The sequence below is a fragment of the Calidris pugnax genome, unplaced genomic scaffold (assembly GCF_001431845.1).
Source record: "Calidris pugnax isolate Ruff unplaced genomic scaffold, ASM143184v1 scaffold11, whole genome shotgun sequence".
Lineage (NCBI taxonomy): Eukaryota > Metazoa > Chordata > Aves > Charadriiformes > Scolopacidae > Calidris > Calidris pugnax.
The window spans coordinates 4,760,807-4,783,442 of record NW_015090803.1 but is presented as its reverse complement, the minus strand read 5'-3'; the positions used below and the strand labels follow the sequence as shown (position 1 = coordinate 4,783,442).

General features: G+C 38.4%; 1 protein-coding gene across 2 annotated transcripts in view; it reads right to left on the bottom strand.

The window, feature by feature from the left end:
* LOC106885493 (DNA topoisomerase 2-beta-like) overlaps positions 1-22,630 on the bottom strand; it is a 28,106-nt gene extending 5,476 nt beyond the window's left edge. For both annotated transcript variants that reach the window (XM_014937718.1, XM_014937717.1), the window contains exons 1-4: positions 22,401-22,630; positions 3,352-3,525; positions 2,572-2,662; positions 446-509 (exon numbers count right to left, since the gene is read on the bottom strand). In XM_014937718.1, the coding sequence (XP_014793204.1) occupies positions 446-509; positions 2,572-2,662; positions 3,352-3,525; positions 22,401-22,475 (404 nt within the window). In that variant the 5' untranslated portion in view covers positions 22,476-22,630. The remainder of the gene's footprint in view (positions 1-445; positions 510-2,571; positions 2,663-3,351; positions 3,526-22,400) is intronic.
* Between the last annotated feature and the right edge of the window lie 6 nt (positions 22,631-22,636).

The following is a 22,636-nucleotide window of genomic DNA, read 5'->3' as shown; positions in this document are numbered from 1 at the left end:
TGCAATCTGCAGTTTCAATGAGATATAGCTAATTCAAACATAACCTCATCCTAACACTAAGGAAGTTAACACAGAAGTTCAAGAGGTACAAAAATGTTATGAAATCTCAAGGTTGGTATTTATGAGTAACCTGGATGCTTATGGTTATACACTGCAAAGCTTGCATCTAATAATCAATTTTACATATTCTGGTTTTAAGTTTCAATCAGTCAAATATTAACAAGTAGTTTAGGAAAGCAAATTATTAAAAATTCAGAATGGTAGTATTTACTGTTAACCACTTTTAATTCACCTTTTAATCTTAAAATATTAAGCTAATAAAAATAATTCCAAAAATATTATTTTGTTTTTAATAAATCCAATTTCATTCAGTAAAATCATTTGTACAAATCTGAACTACAGTAGCATCAGCAGGGAAAGTAAAAGAAAACATGCTTTTACTTACGGGTCAATGGATATTTTAATACAAGTCATATTCTTGTCCCTCTGCTTATTGTCAGCAGCATTTACTATGAAACAAAGTAGCACAAATCAACACCTTCTAGAAACAATAATTAATTACTCAATCTGTAAAACTGATTATATACATATTCCACCACAAGTTGCAATGGTCCAGGTATTTCTTAATCTCATATCTGTTTGTATATTCTGTGTCTTATGACTGAGGTCTATAAATATGTCCAAGTATCTGCAAGTTATTTTTCAACCTTCTTATAATTACTGACTATTTCTAGCAGTTAGATTATCTTATAAATAAATATAGAAGTGTATTTTGTGAGCTTGTTCTCATAACTGCTCTTAGCATACAGAGCACTTAGTTCTTCTGTTGCTGCCCTTCTGGTGTCTGGATATTTATTACACATATTACACCATGTATGTTAAAAAAAACTAGGAAATTATATGCATCACCAGATCAGTTGACACATCCTTTTCCTACTGAAACCCAATCCTGAAAAAGTCACATCCCCTAAGGAGTGCTTTGGTTGCAGCAAAAGTTATCTCTAAAGAGCCTGTAAGACTTATAACTAACAGTTTTAAGTTAGTTCCTAAACAGTTTACCCAGTTCAGAATCAAAAGAGGCATAACCGGAAGTTAACATTTGATCAGAATTTAATTTAACTGCACTCCAATGTATATTTACGACAAACAACAGAAATCAGTAATGTGACTATGGCCATTAACCACAAAAAAACATTACAATCATTTTCAGCATTTGTCTCATCACCCATGAAACAGACCAAAACAAAACCCAAAGCCATCAAAGGATATGAAGATAAATCCATTAAAATTGAAATATCTTAATAGATTATAAGGATCTCAATATAAGATCAGATATTTTGAGGTGCTTTTGCTAAAATCATTAAGTGCAGCTTCATTAAAAAGTAAGCAGAGTTACAATGTCCAATTTTCGTAATGTTATCACACCGACCCCTAGCTCTCAAATCACCGACCCCTAGCTCTGTGGAGCACTTATCAGGGCTACACAAAGAAGCACTGAGTCGTACAGTACTATGACAATGATATGATACTGATCTTCCTTTTTAATGGGACAAAATCAAAGTGACTCCCTCCCATGAAAAGCCCATAGAACTGGCACTCAAAAATGAGCTCACAAAAGATTTTCATTCCCGTATTTCTCAGTAATGAGTAAAAAAACAAAAATAAAAAATCATTCTTTTCCATCTGGACAAGATATAGTCTTTATTGCTTCCAAGACAGCAAAGCTGTAAAGCATAATTATAGAGGTGTGGATAAGTGCTGAATCCAATAAAGGTCATGCCAAAATTTGCATTGACCTCAATAGAGCATAATTTAGTTTACAATGTAATCCCACCAATCTTTACAACATAACTTAATAAAAACTGATTAGTCCAAAAATTCATGCCAATTAACCCAAAATATCAGTTCAGCAGACAGCACGCTTCAGATGTTGCACACCTCTTCTGCTGGTTAGTCTTCAATGTGTGCCTGTCACCAAGAGAATATCATAAACTAGTAAAGTCATAGTGACTCAGGGACTTAAGACAGAATTTTCTAAAAATCATTTGTTTGTGCCTCAGTCACCGTGCTTTTAAATAGCAGTGTGATACTTATTAATTTTAAAACTGTCTGAAGTCCAGAAATGATCCGTGTAAGAATCACCATCACCACCACTATCATTCTGTACAGAAGGAAATAACTTTAATGATTCACAAGATGATGATTTAAGTTAACACTTTCTGTTGTCTTCTTTTGGAAGAATAATCTTTCAAACATTACTTAAAACTGTGGCCTTGATCAACTTTTCAGATTAAAAATCTTGCAAGAGTATTAATCATAAAAATAAAAAATGACCTAGTTTGGACATTCAGTAACAAATATTTACACTGTCTTACAAGTTCAACTGAAAACACTCTTCCCTCTTCAAACTGTTCTGTAGTGCTGGAATGCACTAGAATTTTCATGCACTGCAGTTTAGTGGCACTCAAAGTCGGTGATTTAAACTTAGATACAAATTAATGTGCTTTGAGAGCTCTCAGAAAAGTACATACTCCACAATGCTAAAGCAGTGTTATTGTTAAAAACACTTACCAAGGATTTCATCAAAGATCTTGTACAAGCCTGGAACAAAGGTAACTTCTCTGCAATTCATTCCTACATCTTCATCATAAACCCACATTAACTACATGTAAACAACAACAAAAAAATATTTACTTGTCTTGGTAATCCAGTCTATCATTCTATAAGTTCTATTTACTTCAGAACTTTACTCTTCCAATCTGATTGCTGCTGTCATATGAAACAAATGCAGAAGCAGAAGTTTGTCAAAAATTACAGCTGTACCCACAAAGATTTCCATAATGAAAATTCATTATTTTCTGCTTGATGGGGAACTCCAACAATATAGACAGTGAAGTTTGAAGTATTTTGCAACTTCATAAAAACAGCTGAAAAACGTGCCAGCAGGAGGCTTAAACTCTCTGTTCTCTAACTAAACAAACACACCAAAGCATTTTTGGACCTAGAACAAATGCTACTTACAAAAATGTATACATATATATTTGCGTGCATATAGGCATGTTTGTAAACACACACATACACACATATAACAATGTATTTACACACACAGGTGTGTGTTTATGTTTTGACTGAACAATTTCTAAGCATGTTTTTTCAGGTGAATGAAGCACCTATTAAAAAAGTCTTCTCTTGACTCCTTCATACATATGCTTACATAAACACACCCACAGTTTTTAGCACGAGAATTCAGAATACTCAGAAATGCAGAGATTTGACTATTTATTAAGCAGAATAGTCACTTCCCTATTAAACAACAAAAACTATTAAGACAATAAACTTAGTGACACTTACCTGAGTTAATGGTTCAACTGAACCAATGTAGGTATCTGGACGGAGGAGGATGTGCTCAAGCTGAGTCTTTTTCTGATAAACTCTCTCAACAGACATCTTCTTTGAAGTGTCATTTTTATTAATGCTTTCTGAGTCTTCCTTTTTTGAAGCACTGATCTGATTATCAAATAGTGTCTAAAAAAGAGAACCACACCAACAATCAACCTCATACATTGAATCTGTCACTCTCAAGATACAAACAAAACCTGACAGAGATTTAAATTACAATCAAAACTTGTCATGTAATGTAAATGTGAATTTTGCAGATGTATTAAGATCAAGCTATCCTCTCAACAGAAAAAATTCAACAGATTACGTGACAGTTTCTTAACAAATTGTCACATACTCAAACTTTAGTGATTTAATAAGCATGACATACCAAAATAGGGAAACGAGTATATTACAAAAGACGCCCACATCCGCAGGTTAAATATTTATAATACCTATTTTGTGCTTAAGCATTTTAATCCAAACCACTGAATACTATTCTGAGTAACTACAGTAAAATCACTCTTTTGCATGTAGGCATCAGTGATGACAATAGGCAAGAGTTTGGCCCTGAGTAAACCTGAACAGGCCAAATGAGAATCAAATATTCTTTACTACCCAGTCCTGTAACTGACAGCATCCAAAATAAGAGGAGGAAAGAACACTAGAAACCCCTTAATCCTGCAACAGGATTACATGTAGTAGAGTTGGAAACACAACACTAACTCTCATGACTTTTCTTCCAGAGATGATCACATCTCCCACCAAACAGAGAAGTTCCAAAATCCCATGCACGTGTGACTAAAGTGTTTTGGTATCCGAGTTAATTTAGTCTCCACATTGTCATTTGGTCTTAAACTGTGACAACCCAACTACCACCACTCTAAAAAGATTAGCCAAACAAGCACAAGCAAACAAGCAGAAAAGAAACAGGACTTTGCAAATAGATATATTCAACTGATATATGGAAGAGGAGGAACAAGAATTGTTATTAAAGAAGCATTGCCAGTCATTGTAACAGAAATTTTATTTCATTGAAGTAGTTCTGTGAATGACGTCCTGTTTTAAAACTTTCTGACCTTACTGGCTGTACTTTATTATCATCTTTGACATCATACCTCACAGGAGTCACCCTTAGCTCACTTACTGGGTTCCATAGTTCTGTTAGCACTGTTTTACTATCTTCACTTGTTCTAAAGGGATAAGCGATTAGCGGAGAAGAAAACAGTATATTTCTCAGATGAAGAAGTGACTGTTGAAAGAAGGGAAGAGAGGAAATACAATTCATATAGAAAGCAAAAGAATTAAAGGCGTAAAGAACGCCAGAATCTTGTTCTCTTCTATTTGTTCCCAATTCCTAGGCTTCAAGAGGTTTTTCGAGTCGGCTTAGTACATGATGGGCAGTTACCCCATGCCAATTTTTTGGTCGTTACGTACACCATTATTGTATTCTTATGACTGTTCTGAGACTGCTTCTACTTGTACAGCCTCTTAGGACTAGAGTCTAACAATGCATCTAACAACTCAGTAACACATTAACATAGAATAAGAATGAAATCTGAGCCTAATAAATCTAGGCTACAATTTTCCTATCTCTACTAGCTCTACTTGTCCCACAACATGCTTGCAGAAGTCAGTAGATTAGAAGAAGTCCATTTTATTGTGACTGAATGAGTACCTCTCCATTGTGAAAAATTACTAGAATAGAATTATTGGGAAGGGCTTCCTACAAGCCATTGCCTTTAATACCACACCGGGAAACGCATTTCTGTTTTCCAGTCAAAGTATGGGAAAATTTGGAGGAGCTTATACTTTCCAAATTATCATTAAGAAATGTATAGAGCACCAAAAAGTACTTCTGTTGAGATGCTACTGCCAGAATCCTGTCATGCTGACAGAGACTAGACATTATACCTAGACATACTTTGCTGCCAAAAAAAAAGCTAGTCCTGCAGAAATGTCACTTCTTGGGGAATGGCGAGTTTGCTTTAATCCAGCAGTAGTAAGGATCTTCTGTTACTTTACTCCCTGTGACAGCTATGTCTATTATCTTTTAGAACAGGGGGAAAACCACACAAATGATCAGCATAATATTTTTTTTTTCCTATTGAAAAAAAAAAAAAAGGAAAAAAGTAGTCTTAAAGAACTGCATCCCTAAGAGCAAGAAGTCAGGCAAAGGAAGCAGGAAACCTGCATGAAGAAGCAGGGAGCTTCTGGAATAACTCAGATGGAAGAAGGAAGTTTATAGAATGTGGAAAAAAAAGGACTGGCCTCTTTGGAGAAATGTAGGAGAACTGTCAGAGTATGCAGGGAGGCAATGAGGGAGGCTAAGGCCTGCTTGGAATTAAACCTGGCAAGGGATGTCAAGGACAATAAGAAGGGCTTCTTCAAGCACATCAGCAGTAAAAAGAAGACTAGGGAAAATGTGGGCCTGCTGCTGAATAAGGTGGGTGCCCTGGTGACAGAGGATGAAGAGAAGGCGGAGCTACTGAATGACTTCTTTGCTTCAGTCTTTACTGCTAAGACCGGCCTTCGAGAACCTCAGACCCTGGAGGTAGGACAGAGATCCTGGAATAAGGAAGACTCTCCTTTCGATCGCGGAGGTTCAGGTTAAAGATCATTTAAGCAAACTTGAGACCCACAAATCCATGGGCCCTGATGGGATGCACCTGTGAGTGCTGAAGGAACTAGCAGATGTTATTGCGAAGCCGCTCTCCATCATCTTTGAATGGCCATGGAGAACAGGAGAGGTGCTTGAGGACTGGAGGAAAGCTAATCTCACGCCAGTCTTCAAAAAGGGCAAGAAGGAGGACCTGGAAAACTACAGCCCAGTCAGCCTCATCTCCATCTCTGGAAAGACAATGGAACAGCTCATTCTGGACATCATCTCTAAGCATGTAGAAGAAAAAAAAGATCATCAGGAGTGGTCAGCACAGATTCACCAAGGGGAAATCATGCTTGACCAATCTGATAGCCTTCTACGATAGGATGACTGGCTGGGTGGATGGGGGGAGAGCAGTGAATGTTGTCTACCTTGACTTAAGCAAGGCTTTTGACACTGTGTCCCATAACACCCTCATAGGTAAGCTAAGGAAGTGTGGGTTAGATGAGAGGACAGTGAGGTAGATTGAGAACTGGCTGAGTGGCAGAGCCCAGTTGGAGGCCTCTAACTAGTGATGTTCCCCAGGGGTCAGTACTGGGTCTAGTCTTACTCAACATATTCATCAACGACCTGGATGAAGGGACAGTGTGCATGCTCAGCACGTTTGCTGATGACACAAAACTGGGAGGAAGGGCTGACACGCCAGAAGGCTGTACCATCATTCAGCACGACCTGGACAGGCTAGAGTGTTGGGCAGTGAGGAACCCGATGAAATTTAAAAAGGGTGAGTGTAGGGTCCTGCAGCTAGGGAGGAATAACTCCATACATCAGTACAGGCTAGGGGCTGACCTGCTGGAAAGCAGCTCTGTTGAGAGAGACCTTGGAGTCATGATGGACAACAAGTTGACCATGAGCCAGCAATGTGCCCTGGTGGCCAAGGCAGGCAATGGTCTCCTGGGGTACATTAAAAAGAGCATGGCCAGCAGGTCAGGAAGATCATATTCTCCCTCTACTCCGCCCTGGTGAGGCCACATCTGGAGTACTGTGTCCAGTTCTAGGCCCTCCAATTCAAGAAGGACAGGGAACTACAGGAGAGAGTCCAGCAGAGATGATCAAAGGAATGGAGCACCTCTCTTATGAGGAAAAGTTGAGAGACTTGAGTCTGTTTAGCCTGGAGAAGACTGAGAAGGGATCTCATTGATGCTTATAAATATCTAAAGGTTAGGTGTCAAGAAGATGGGGTCTGGCTCTTCTCAGTGGTGTCTGGTGACAGGGCAAGGGGCAGTGGACACAAGCTGGAACACAGGAAGTTCTGTTTGAACATGCGGAAAAACTTTACTTTGAGGGTGACAGAGCAAGGGAAGAGGCTGCCCAGAGACGTTGTGGAGTCTCTTCTGGAGATATTCAAAACCTGCCTGGATGCATTCCTGTCCAGCCGGCTCTAGGGTCTTGAATTAGATGATCTCTGAAGGTCCTTCCAGCCCCTACAATTTCATGATTCTGTAATTCTATAGTTTTTACTAAGTCATCACAAACACCTTTTCAGTATGCTCTACTTAAACATTTAAATTTCATTGTTATAGAACAGGACAGATTTTATTTGTACAATCCTCCAAGTACAGTATGTCTTCTGTATGCAAAAAATACTTATGTTATAAACATTCAGAATTTATTTAACTTACACACTATGGAAATGTAAGCATAAAAATAAATACCAGAAAGCATTCAACTACATAAACTAATGTTATTATACAGGCATGCAAGCATCAGAAGCGTGCAGAGCTGCAGTTTCCCACACTAAGCCTTTTGGGCTGTGCTGTACTCTGAAGCAGAAGACCAGCTCTGAATCCCTGCATCTTTATCGCGAACGGACATTTTTAGAGTTCAATAGAGTTCAAGTGAAATTTAGATCTCATCCCAAAAAAGAAAAAAATAGAAAAAATCTTCACCACCAAATCCATGACAGACACATGGCCACAAACATCCTCCACAGTCTTTCCACTACGTTTTCCTTGGTATCTTAAAAAAAAACAACCACCAACTCAACCAACCCCCAAAAAAACCCAATAATAAAAAAAAAAAGAATTGAAAAGTGCTTTCATCTGCTGAGTATCTACTACTTAAAATGAAAGTAAATGCAGCAGGAGAGCCCCCCCACCCCCCCGTTTTTCTTTTTGGGTGGGGTGGTGGTTTGGGGTTTTTTTTGGTTAAACTGAGCAAGCACTAAACTGCAGTGTTGTTAAACTGACAATCTCTTCTGTATATTTTGGAATTGTCTCAAGAATGCCTTTTGTATTCTGTCCTGTATGAAAGATCTCATATTGTTAGAGCTCCAATAACACTTCTCAAAACAGCACCAGCTGTTGTTTCATGAGAAAACTGCTAAAGATAATTAACAAAGAGTCACAATGGACTTAAGTCTTCTGCTTCACAGTGAGTCCGGTTTTTGTTTGTTTGTTAACAGGTTACCTAATTTTCAAAGTCTGGTTTGCAATCTTAATGTTGTCAATTTTGAATTTTTTTTTTAGACAGTTTGACTTTTCCAACATTCCTGTGACATTCATGACTTTGCAGATTCTTGATAGTCTTTCAGCCTTTCTAACCCCTCAGACTGATGACAAATATACGCATCCACATACATGTAAGTCAGCAAGATCACCATCCTTAAGAAGTCTGGAATGCTATAATCTATTGCACTGTGCATCCTTTATAGACATGCACTTACACGTCACACTGCGAATTCAGATGTAACAAACATCTTAAACACCCTTAACACACAGCGTAGTGATAACTGTATGCAAAAACCATACTGATTCTCAGTTGATATCAGTTACTGCTCAGTTTACTACATGAAGTCTACTGTGTATGCTATCACAACCATGTGTTATTACAGAAGCTGCTTTCTCCAGTATGATTGCAATGATTGTGGAGTTTCTCTTTGGGAGTTGTTTTTGTTATCCATTTATGTAGTACTGTGTGAAAGCTATAATAATTCTTCCCTTTTGAAATCTCAAGAATCAGAACTCAAGTAGTCTTTAATAGACAATAGTTTGGCAACAAGACTTTTACTGTCTACCTTCAACCGAAGAACTCTCATATTTGGTTTTGGCATCTTCTTTCTTCCCAGATTGCAATTTTTTTTTTCCTTTTTGCAGTCTCCTCCATTGAAATTTCTGCATATATCAGAGCATGCATGACATCCATATTATGTCAGAGACTTTTATTGCCTTTTTTAATGAAAAATGGATCATGTAGTCTTCCTTTGTGTTTTGAAATCACAGTGAGTCACCATGCTGAGTTTGGTTACTTATGCTGCAAACACCTGTAGTTCAACATGCTAAATTTCAACACACATTTGATAGGAAAAGTTTGGCAGCCCCACAGAAAAGCTATTGCTATCTAAATAGACAATAAAATGTAAAGCTAGAACAAAGAACTTAGGTTTCAGCATCAGTTTCAATGTTGCCATAACAGGAATATATATCTTTATCTTTCTTTACTTCAAGGAAAAGCTTTACTTTTATTTAAGTAGCTGAATTTCACACTGTCAGAAGTAGTTGAAAATCCTGAAAAATGTGAATGTCTCCCCACTTACACGGACTTAATCCTGTATTGGCCACTGTCACCTTCTCCTCCACACTGTAAACTATGTCCAAACAACACTAACCCAATCTCCTTCCATGACAAGGTGACCCACTTAGTGGATGAGGGAAAGGCTGTGGATATTGTCTACCTAGACTTTAGTAAAGACTATGACACCGTTTCCCACACCATTCTCCTGGAGAAACTGGTGGCTTGTGGCTTGGACAGGCATACTCTTCGCTGCATGAAAAACTGGCTGGCTGGCCGGGCCCAAAGAGCTGTGGCAAACAGAGTTAAACCCAGTAGGAGGCCAGTCACAAGTGGTGCTCCTCAGGGCTCAGTACTGGGGCCAGTTCTGTTCAGTATGTTTATCAATGATCTGGATGAGGGCATCGAGTGCACCCTCAGTAAGTCTGCAGATGACATCAAGTCGGGCAGGAGAGGGAAGGCAGGCTCTAGAGAGGGATCTGAACAGGCTGGATTGATGGACTTAGGCCAACTATATGAAGTTCAACAAAGCTAAGTGCCTGGTCCTGCACTTGGGTCACAAGAACCTCAAGCAGCGCTAGAGGCTTGGGGAAGTGTGGCTGGAAAGCAGCCCAGTGGAAGAGGACCCAGGGGTACTGGTTGACAGCCAGCTGAGTAAGAGCCAGCAGTGTGCCCAGGTGGCCAAGAAGGTCAATAGCATCCTGGCATACATCAGAAATAGTGTGGTCAGCAAGGCTAGAGAAGTGATTTTCTCCTTGTATTTGGCACTGGTGAGGCCCCACTTCACATACTGTGTTCGGTTTTAGGCCCCTCACCACAAAAAAGACATTGAGGTGCTGGAGCGTGTCCAGAGAAGGGCAATGAAGCTCGTGAAGGGTTTAGAGCACAAGTCTTACAAAGAGCAGCTGGGGGAGCCGGGGATGTTCAGCCTGGAGAAAATGAGGCTTGGGGGAGACCTTATTGCTGTCTCAAACTACCTGAAAGGAGGTTGTAGCAAGGTGGGGGTTGGTAACAAATAATAGAACAAGAGAAAACAGCCTCAAGTAGCATCAGGGGAGGCTCAGGATGGATATCAGGAAAAAATTCTTCACTGAAAGGGTTATCAAGGATTGGAACAGGCCACCCAGGGGTTGAGTCCCCAACCCTGGAGGTATTTAAAAGGTATGTAGATGTGGTGCACAGGGACATGGCTTAGTGGTGGACTTGACAGTGCTAGCTTAATGGTTGGATTTGATGATCTTAAAGGTCTTTTCCAACCTAATTGATTCTGTGATACTAAAAAAACAAACAAACAAAAAAACCAAAACCAAACCCAAAACAATGAAACAAATAGGCAAACAAAAAATCAATTTTTCTTTAGTCTGCCCATTCTTTCTTCCCCATATTAGGTGGGGAAAAAAAGGCCCATTCTCTAGACTGTTCATTTATGCTTGTCTGCTAGAGAAGAGACATCAGTATGTGAACAAGAAGTTACCTTCACCTTGGCTTTGTCTTTTCTGCCTTAAAGGCAAATGAAGCCTTGGGACATAAGAATTTAGAAACTTACATGTCATGTGTCCTACATTCCCTAAAAAAAACTGTAGGATAAGCACATTTAGTGGGACAAGAGAGTAAGTTTTGAGTGTAATTAAGCTGTAAAACCTAGGGAGGTTAATTAAGTAATGAAATCCAGGGAGTAGTAGATTTTCTACCATTTACAGTTCAAAACAAACTGCCTCTTCTGAGGAAGACGTGCTATACATCAAACAAGTTTATACATGCAATATGGTAATCCTAGGTAGTTTTATGGGTAACACACACTCGATTGTAGTGTGGTGTTACATATTGAATCATAATGGCCTTAGAAAAATGATGAATACATTGTTACCTAAAAATTTTGCAGTTTTCCCAAAGAAAACTCAGGCTGAGAATGCCTCCCACCATGAAAACAAAACTGGAGGGAGTTTCAAAACAAACCGCTCTCCTGCTGTGTTTAACAAATGGTTTGGCCATCCTGCCAAGATTAAAACACACAAAAGTAACAGTTCTCTATTACCACAGCAAATTTCCATAGAGCATTGCATACCATTAGCGGCATGAACTACACCTTTCTCTAGTATCCTCCACAAAGCTGACTGTAGAAAGGAGTTCCCAATAAACTCACCCAGAACTAGTCTCACACCAGTGAGACAAGTTCGTTTATTTTAAGCTCCTAAATTTTTTATCTCCTGGTTTGGACAATTTGCTCTGGGCTCTGAAAGCATCATGTCAGAGTTTTGTGTTGATGATTCAATTATTCTATAACTTGAGGATGGTCAGACTTTCCCATTACAGAAAAACACAACAGTCAATTGCTGCCAAAAGGGAAAAATCCTTTCTTTCTTCTCTCCTCCCCTGCTTCTCCGCTTCATATAGGGGAATCACACCAACCTCATAATAAACCAGTTCAAGGAGCAAACAGAGCCTTCCCCTCATTTTTCATCAACTAGAAGCGATCAGTTACCTGCTGGCTCATTTTTTTGAGCAAGCTTCATAGAGAATCAGATAAGAACTGGTGCAACAAAAAGAGCAGAAACATGCAGCTAAAATAACAAACCCCCCCATACTTTTCAGCAGATACCATTAGATTTCTTAGTTGCACCACTAAATTATATTTTTAGAATTACATAGCTTCATCTTCCTATTAAATAGCAAAACAAAATAATCATCCTTATTTTAGGACTATTAATGCACAATATAGTAGCACAGTAGGCTTAAATGAAAATTTAGGGATTTGCTTTCTCTACCAGACTTTTCAAAAGTGAATACCACTACTCTTGTGCAAATACATATGCTCACTATAATTGCTTCTGACCAGAAAATTACATTTAGTTTTAAATATGAATTCACTTATATTTATATTAAATTACTACAGCAACAGTTCTGCTTTTTTTTTTTTTTGGCACAGATTTGGATACAATCAGCAGTACATTCAGATCCTGGCCTTTACTATTTTCTTTAAAAGCAAATATCTAACATCTGCCTATGCGTGACAATTTAACTGCATTTTACTGTTAAATTTTTTAAGGGTCTGAAATTTTTTAGTTGTCTATCAACTGACAAGTTCTATTCCAATACTAAGTTTTGATACTGTTTACCCAGTATCAAAAAGTTAATGTATGGATGCCTTGGTAACAAATTGATCTTTTAAGAATCTGCTTTTCCAGCTACAATTCAGAGACAAGGAAAAAAAAACGACAGTTGAAAAAAAAAAAAAAAACAATTCTTATGGAAAATGAGTTTATTAACGTTAAAATTTATGACAACTTAAGCCAGTTTTCCTACAGATTCTTAGAACTGTGATCCTTGGAACCACTGAATTAAGCTGTTTGATCATGAACAAGCAAATCTGTTTGGTCCACTGTTTCATCAGCCAACTCCATTAGCCAAGAACTCAAGTTAGAGGTACCAATATCAGAACTTTAGGTTATCAGCATCCAGCAGCACCTCTTCATAACTCAGTGTTTCCCATGTCCTTTCCCCTTTTTAATGCTTTACTGCTTCACCAGCTTGAGTGCTGTGTAAGTATTCTAGAGTCTCAGCACATTTACACTTCTCAGTTGCAAACACTACTTTGAAAGGGAACACCACCACCTGATAGAGCCTCCCCATGAACAAAATCTTTGAAACCCATTCAGGCTGTACATATATCCCTAGAACAGCACTGTGACCTTTCCTGCTAGATCCTATGAGTTCCATGGCCAGCTGAACTCACATTTTACTGCATGGTATTTTTACTTTGCTGAACTGTCTTCAGACTAATAAATGAATGGTAGGAAATAACTAGAAAAAACTTCAGGCACGAGCTGAACATTCAAGACACTCATGGTGCAAGAGAATACATAGAGCAAATCAAACAGCTTCAGAATTACTAGTCACGTTACATAGTGACAGAGGAGAGCCTAAACATCACTTGGAGGTTACTTAACTGACTGCACTCTTCAACAGGAAGCATTTCTCCATAGTACAACTGAATTAAGTTTTTGATCTCACAAATGTAATAACTATCAGTATAGTAGGATAGCTGTATCTTTACGTTGTTTACATGGCTACCTTGTGTTGACATACTAAACAGCTGGACTGTGATCCTTGATGGTTTTGTACCTTATATGGTGCCCTAAAAGGAACACAGTATGATTAGTTCATACTCATCTGCTTTTTTATTACTAGAAGTCCCTATGCTACCACATCTGTTTTCTAGCATTCTGCATTTTCAAAATTCATTATTTTCTGCCACATTAAAGTAAGTATGAATCCAGTGCTCTTTTAAAAACATAGCTTGAGTTTAATTGCTCAACTCCTACTATGCATCACCTACTGTTCCTCTGGAGATTTTACAAATATTGAAGTGTTTTATAAGTCTCATAAATATACTATATATTCTATTCTCAAACCTGTGTTAAACTCCATGAGAAAGGAACACAGGTTTGGTGCTCCAGACATTTACAGCAATTCAGAAGGAGGAAAACAGAAGCAGCAACAAGTCAAAAAAGCCTGGGCACTGTTCCAAAACACACCCTTCCTCAGCCACTCATCCATCCATAACAACATTCCCACAAAAGTTATTATGAAAAGATTTTCAGGATTGCTCATTAAAAATGCTGACAATCTCAAAGACAACCAGAACACTTGCAACTTAAGAAATACATCTTGGCAGGTAGAAGAATTCACCCCTCCCCATAAAAGGTACCATATAAAAGACTCAAATATATTTTGAGATAAATCTTTAAATGGTTCAGCGTTTTGATCATCTTTCTGTTACCTGACGTGTATATTTATGACTCAGCTTGCAAAGAAGAAAGTCTACATGGCATATCCCGAAAGATCTAACTAGTATCAGGAAGGGCAGGTTAACATGATACAACTTCAGGTTTGCTTTCTCCCAAGTATCTCGACCACCTCTCTCCCTCTCCACCAGCAAGCCAGGTGAAGAACTTCTCCCCTCTACTGATTCCTCACATGCTTATACAGTCTCTTATTTTTGAGTTTTAGAAAACACTCTCTTCCGGGTCTGCTTAATAACAAAATAGAATAACTGCCCCATTTCTTGCAACTGCTCTACTCCAAGCAACTTGCTTCCACTTCAAGATTATGACATAATACTGCAGAGTTTTCATGACACTATTGTAATACAGCAGTGGTGGAAAAGACTTTAAGATGGGATCACAAAACAGCATATGAAAAAACATTACCACAGCCAACATAGAGCTCCGTGTTGATGCATGGAGGCAACAGCCTGAATGACTGCACACACTACAACTCTCTGTATCAGCTAGTCTCAGACAGCGCTATTTTTCCCCAGACACCTTGCCATTCTTGTATCTTTATATCATGGTAGACAACTACCAAGGGAATAAACACAAGAATGAAATGTTCATACACTACTACACTATCTTCCCTAAAAAGTCAAAATACCCAACAGCTACTACAGATTGGACAGCTGCTTTCCAGTATCTCCAGTGAAGCTCACACTACCAATTTCTCATAGGTAAAGATGCTCTGTTCAGGGGCTGACCCCAGAATTCTAACCGCTCTTACAGAAACATTACAGACCAAGTTATCTGCTTCTAAGAGCTTTTTTCCCCCCTACTTTATCTCAGCTTCTTTCCATTTACAAGAAAATAACTCTTCAGTGTTATCTTATAGCTCCTGCAATTTTGTCATGACAAGAAAATACTATTCTTTGCTCTCTCCTTGAAGATTCCTTCACAGATTGAGAAAGCTGATGAGTTGCTGGCACCTCACTAAGGTAGACATTGGTCCAGTTTTTCACACACCCATACTTCTTGCAACTGTTCAATGTCTTAAAGAAGGAACAGGAAACCTCAAGACTAAATAGGCCCACTCATTCATGCACATCCCCCCCCCCCAAAAAAAAATGTAAAAGAAATCAGTACCTCTTCAAGACACACAGCTACCACGAAAGGAGAACTGCTTAATATCTCAATTGCATTTTTACCTCACAAATCATGAAAAATACTCATAATAGATTAAACAATTTAATCCTCTTTTACACTTTTTTTTCCTACTTTTCAGGAGCTTGTTTAATTATATCCAAAGGAAACTATAGATTTGATGTTTAGATCTGAATCTTTCAAACATCTTCTAACTCAAGCAGCCTTTACACTAACTTTCCTAATTCCCCGTTTTCTCATGTAGAATAAACTAGAATTGCAAGATGTCTAAAGTGTAACAAATACACAGATTTATCAGTTTAATAAAAAATTAATAGTACTTCACTTTCTGTGGCAAACTGTATTTATAGTAAATTGAAATTGCGTTGATGCAAACAGCATTTTAAAATAGCTTTATTAAATGAAACTAGATGAAGTTTAGAAACTAGAAACTAGAAAAAGTTTAACACCATGCATTTAAAAACATAAATTAAAAGGACTCAGTTTGTAAGAGTGAAATCATTTGCAACCACACTGAAGTTTTAAAACTAGCAGACCTGATCCTCACTTATCAGTGAGGAAGGAATCTTTCCCTGCTTTTCACATCAACCTTTTGTGTACTCATTACTGAACTACCTGAAGAAAATCACAAGGAAACATTTTTTGAACAAAAATTAGTATTTCTAAGAGCTGGTCTATTGCTTTGCTTCTGAAGAATGCTTATCTCCTATTTTTAAAAAAAAAACAAACAACAAACGAACATTTGGTATGTTTAATCTTGACACGTCCATTGGTTGCTAGAACTTAAAATATACATTAAATTTCAGTATTTATTTTCAAAGTTCTGTATAAACATTTCATATGCCTTGACTTAATATTCACTTTAAATTTGGGATATTAGCATTAAAATACATTCTTCCAAAATACCTGGGTTTCTCTACATGTACTTGAGAGGACACCACTAGGTCTCTAAGCACAGAATTTTCAAAACAGGCTTCTTCACACAGTTATCCACATTGAGAGCTACAGATTTTTGCTCAATCTGCTTTTGAAAATTTTCAAACCACCTATACAGTGCAGAATAATATTTTCTTTGTGGGTGACTTGCAAGAAATTTACTCTTTAAATTGAAGAAAATTAAGTTTTCTGTACTGGTTTTCATTTCCAAGTTCTCTCTATATGAATTATATATAAAACCCATTCCAAGGGGTAGAATCACTCATATCCATCAGCTATAAATCACATGTGCTGCTTTTAACTAATTGAAATACAAACATGCATTGGAAGACTGCTTTTGCATGTAGACACACAAGACAGTTTATATGCAAGGTGAAAATCTACTTCTGCAAAATAAAGTTTATGAAAATAAAATACTAGATTTAAACAGTAATTTTTTTCAAACCTAAAAATTTTCAAGCCTATCTTAGATTACTTACACGCTCTTATATTTGGAAAGGCTACTTTATCTGTTCAAATAAAGTAGTTCCTTACTTACTCCTTAATACAGCATGGGTAGCTTAGAAATTAAATGCATACACCACAAATCTAGACAGACAGAATATTAGCAGAGGACACATGCTTGGATGTACACCTTCCCCACCTAAAATAATCCCTCATGTTTTTTTTTTTTCAAATCAATCCTACCTTCACCCCAAGATAGATATTCCTTCCGAGTTTATTACAATTCAGTTCCCCACTTCTATGCATTCAGTATTCTTTGACCTATACTAGAACAAATTTTCCTCCCAGCTCAGAATACACAGGATGAGGATGCATGTAATTAAGCTGCCAGACTGGCTCAGTTGCAGTCAAAGAGGTAGCCCTGATCTTGTTCCATCACCAAGCCTCTACTTGGTATCATATCTGTCACTTCTTTGACCCTACATTATTCAGATCTCTAACAAGGACAAGATTGGACCAGGAAGAAGACAACAAAAGAATTTGACTGGATGGTGGCAGGGAGGATAGAGGATAAGAGGTAAAAACTTTTTTTGGCAGGCAAGCCATAACATCTAATGAATCCCTCTTGAGAACTATTGTGTCCGAGGACAGATTGAGCCACAAACATTTCTTTCTAGTGTTAAAATATTCAGGAGAGTCATCACATCTCTTTGCAACACTGCTTCCTTAAGGGCACCAGAATCATAAATTCAACAAGAGCAAGAGGGAATGCTGGTTTCCCTTTACTGTTGAAATAATGCATAGTTCCAAAGCCTACAAAATGCATTATGTTTAATGAAAGTAAATAGTAACATATTGGGGCACCTATTTCAGGTCTGACCTACCTTTCATTGCATAACAAAAACATAAACACAAAACAAACAACAACAACAAAAAAAACAAAAGCAAAAAAACCCCCAACAACAACAACAAAAAAAACAAAAGCAAAAAAACCCCCAACAACAACAACAAAAAAAACAAAAGCAAAAAAACCCCCAACAACAACAACAAAAAAAACAAAAGCAAAAAAACCCCCAACAACAACAACAAAAAAAACAAAAGCAAAAAAACCCCCAACAACAACAACAAAAAAAACAAAAGCAAAAAAACCCCCAACAACAACAACAAAAAAAACAAAAGCAAAAAAACCCCCAACAACAACAACAAAAAAAACAAAAGCAAAAAAACCCCCAACAACAACAACAAAAAAAACAAAAGCAAAAAAACCCCCAACAACAACAACAAAAAAAACAAAAGCAAAAAAACCCCCAACAACAACAACAAAAAAAACAAAAGCAAAAAAACCCCCAACAACAACAACAAAAAAAACAAAAGCAAAAAAACCCCCAACAACAACAACAAAAAAAACAAAAGCAAAAAAACCCCCAACAACAACAACAAAAAAAACAAAAGCAAAAAAACCCCCAACAACAACAACAAAAAAAACAAAAGCAAAAAAACCCCCAACAACAACAACAAAAAAAACAAAAGCAAAAAAACCCCCAACAACAACAACAAAAAAAACAAAAGCAAAAAAACCCCCAACAACAACAACAAAAAAAACAAAAGCAAAAAAACCCCCAACAACAACAACAAAAAAAACAAAAGCAAAAAAACCCCCAACAACAACAACAAAAAAAACAAAAGCAAAAAAACCCCCAACAACAACAACAAAAAAAACAAAAGCAAAAAAACCCCCAACAACAACAACAAAAAAAACAAAAGCAAAAAAACCCCCAACAACAACAACAAAAAAAACAAAAGCAAAAAAACCCCCAACAACAACAACAAAAAAAACAAAAGCAAAAAAACCCCCAACAACAACAACAAAAAAAACAAAAGCAAAAAAACCCCCAACAACAACAACAAAAAAAACAAAAGCAAAAAAACCCCCAACAACAACAACAAAAAAAACAAAAGCAAAAAAACCCCCAACAACAACAACAAAAAAAACAAAAGCAAAAAAACCCCCAACAACAACAACAAAAAAAACAAAAGCAAAAAAACCCCCAACAACAACAACAAAAAAAACAAAAGCAAAAAAACCCCCAACAACAACAACAAAAAAAACAAAAGCAAAAAAACCCCCAACAACAACAACAAAAAAAACAAAAGCAAAAAAACCCCCAACAACAACAACAAAAAAAACAAAAGCAAAAAAACCCCCAACAACAACAACAAAAAAAACAAAAGCAAAAAAACCCCCAACAACAACAACAAAAAAAACAAAAGCAAAAAAAACCCCAACAACAACAACAAAAAAACCCCAAAACACACAAGAAAGGGAAGTGGGGCATGTGGGGCACAAAAAGCAACAGTTTTCTGGTCAACATAATAGCAAAAGAACAGACACTTACTTAGAAACCAGAGAGGAGCACTGAAACAAGACCTGGCAACAATGTCTTCTTCCCCACCCCACCCGCAGACACCACAATATAGCAGAGGAAAGATAAGACAGTATATGTAACAACTGGTACATATATGACAACTGTCTTCCAGGCCTAGCTTCAGCCACTGAAGATACAGAAGGCCTGATCCAGGTAAAAAAAACAAACAAACAAAAAAAAAAAACCAGAAAGAAGAGACAGCTAATTTGAAGCTTTAACCTGGGTCTAGAGAGGCAACTAAAGGTCTAGAGGATTCAGGGGTAGAAACTTCAGCCACCTACTCCTGCTTTTGAAACTAATGAAGTGGTAATAAGCAGCAATAAAAAGAATAAAGAAGAACTATTTACACGCGGTTCACCTCTAGGACAGCATGCTTATTTCTAAAAAGTGAAGATTTGATTAGGATTTGGTCATATTACTAGTCATACTTGCTTAGCAGTTTGTACTTCGTTAGGTAGAATCCTGCCAGCTTACAAGGACAGCCTCATGATACAGCAGTAACATACAATAATTCTTGGGCAGCCCGTCATGTGCCCACACTCTTCCACCAAGTCCTGTCTTGCTCCTGCCCAAAAGCCCCTGCTCCTACATCAGAGTAATGGATGAAGCTCAGGATACAGCAACAGCAGGCAGGTCCTTGGTGCAGGAGAGACCCTGCGCAGACTTCGGATGCAAAAACCTTACCCATAAAGTTAGAAACCACCTTCTTTTTCATAACTGCATGTAATTCTTTCCTAGTTGGCTGAACCTATGAACAAGCATGCTTTTACATCACAACCAAAGCTCAAGTTACACATACAACTCTTTACTAGAATGTGAACACCAGGTTACATATATAGGATTTGCTAGTTCGAAACACAAATTAACATCACACTAAGTTTTAAATGTTTCCTCATCTTTAGAGCTTGACTTACTTCTGTCACCCTTCAATTGTTTAACTCATCGTCTTAAAAAGAAACCACTAACAATACAAAATACATTACTCAGAAAGTAAGCATCCTAGTGGTTTCAACACACTAATAAAAAGTCTAAAAAGATCAAGGTAGTTCCAAAACAACATACAACCAAATAGGAAGTAGTTGCATACCCAGCAGATATATGGCAAGCAGATTGAAACCAGACAGCTGAAACTATTACTGTACCTAGCTTTGTACCTCTCATCCTTAAGGCCAGCATATGATATATACTCATGGACCATCATCTGAACCAACATTTTTTTTTTGGCCTGGCACATTAAACCTATCGTTAGCCACTCCCCCATCCATTTCGGTGCCACAACAATACTGTTCTTTCGGATGCCAGTGTTCTACAAATGACACTGAACAAGTCTGGCATTAGGAACTGGCTCAGAAGTCCTATCTTCAGCATTTAAAATGCATGTGAGAGAAAGAAACAACATCCTACTGTTTTCTGGAAAAATGCGAACACAGATGTAACTAAAATCTATTTATTTCCTTACAACTACTCTGAGATGACAAAAGCACTTTTATTTTTACTGCTTTTAGAGAAGGAAAAGTTTGATTACTTCGCGTTGTAGGAAACTGTTGACTCACCATACTTTCACCCCCATTACATTTAAGAACATGTTACATTAAAAATGTCTACTCGGTGATTTTCACACTTCATTCTGCAGTTTTCTATATAAGCTGCAAAACTTTCAGTTACTTGATCCAACCTAGCCTGTAAAAACCTTAATTCTGAAGAGCTACCCAAAGACCACGGTTGATAAAGATCACATAGTACCGCAGGAAGGAAAGGAGAATAATTTCAGCTTCTCTACCAAGGCTGTTCCCATATCTAAACTGTCTAATTTCAAAAGGCACGCCCAGAAACTTGCTCATTTTTATATACCTTCCCATGTTGCCAGCTTCTTAAAATTAAAAAGCAAATTACCAACATAAAATGCAGTAAAGCCACATAAAAAGTCCACCATCAGAATATACAGGATTTGTTCACCCCAATAATGCTATTCACATTCTTTCCAACAGCTCAAAGATGTAGAAAGACATAACAGAAGAAGTTAGCTATTATTCTCTTTAACAAGACTTCTTAAAAGTTCCTAACTCTGTAAAGCACATGCATCTGAGTAAAGTCGCAGCCACCTCATCATCTACCTATCAAGATACACTGTCTTTTACTCAATCATTAAAGAAGTTACCCTCTATTGAATGCTACACTGCACAAGAGAAAGGCAGGGAAGTTACTGATTGGCTGAATAAGACCCCTTCAGGTCATCTTTGCTCCTCCTTCCTCAGGTCTTACCACAACCAGAGAGCATCCACTATTACTACAGAAGAGAGCATCCCTCTGCACTCTGAGTCGGGGTTAATACTCTCAAAAGACTTTAAAACGGCTCAAAATGATTCACTGGTTCTAGACTCAGTTATCACCTGCCACTTCTCAAGTCTTACTACTTCTGACCAACCCATGAAAAGCAGCAAAAACAACCCTTCTTGGCCTTGTTACAAAATTACAGCTTTAGTAAGATAATGAAATTTAATTCCAAGATGCAAATGAAAGCAGCCCCCTGAATTCCTCTGAAAGCCTTCTCGTTAACCATCTCTGAAGCCTATGAACTTCAGGTATTGTCTTTCCAGACAGTTAGGAAAGAAGTTGGGATCAACACCAAGCCCCTTTGGTAGCCCACCACCCAAGACTTTGCTCTAGCATCAAGAGGCAGCAACTGCGACTTTCGCGGGACGCGGGACAGCCCACAACTCACTTCGGAGGACAGCGACTTCAACACAGCCCTCCTGACCCACCCGCTCCCCCCAGGGCAGGAGGTTCCTTCCTACCCGTTTGCTCACAGGCTAACCTTTTCCTCACAGTCCCGAGCACCCCAAGGAGCCCCTCAGGACTGCAAGCTCCCCTCCTGCTAAGCCCACCCCAAGTCCAAACCCCGGCTGTCTTCTCCCTCTCCCCGCATCCCTCCACAGAGCGGCTCCACAGCGCTTCCCCTCTCACGCCAGCCGGCAGTTTCTTCCTCCTTTAAAAGCCAACCTCCGCTCTTCACACACACACAAAGGATGCAAAAGAAATTAAAAAATAAAATAATAAAAAAAACCACACACAACAAAAACACAAACAACAAAACGCAGCCCCGCAACTTACCACCCAAGTCAGTCCCCCGCTGCCGCCGCCGCCACCACCACCGCCGCCGCCGCCGCCTCCTCCGGACTTTGCCATTTTCTCCCCGTTTCTCCTCAGCCGAAGCGAAGGCGCAAGGAGGCAGCCGAGAGGGCCCACACCGAAGCTGGCGGCGCGGCGCGCCCGCCCTTCGCGCTTCGCCCCGGCCCCTCAGGCGCCGCGCAGGGCCCGGGAGCGCCCCGGGGCCCCCTCGCCTGCTC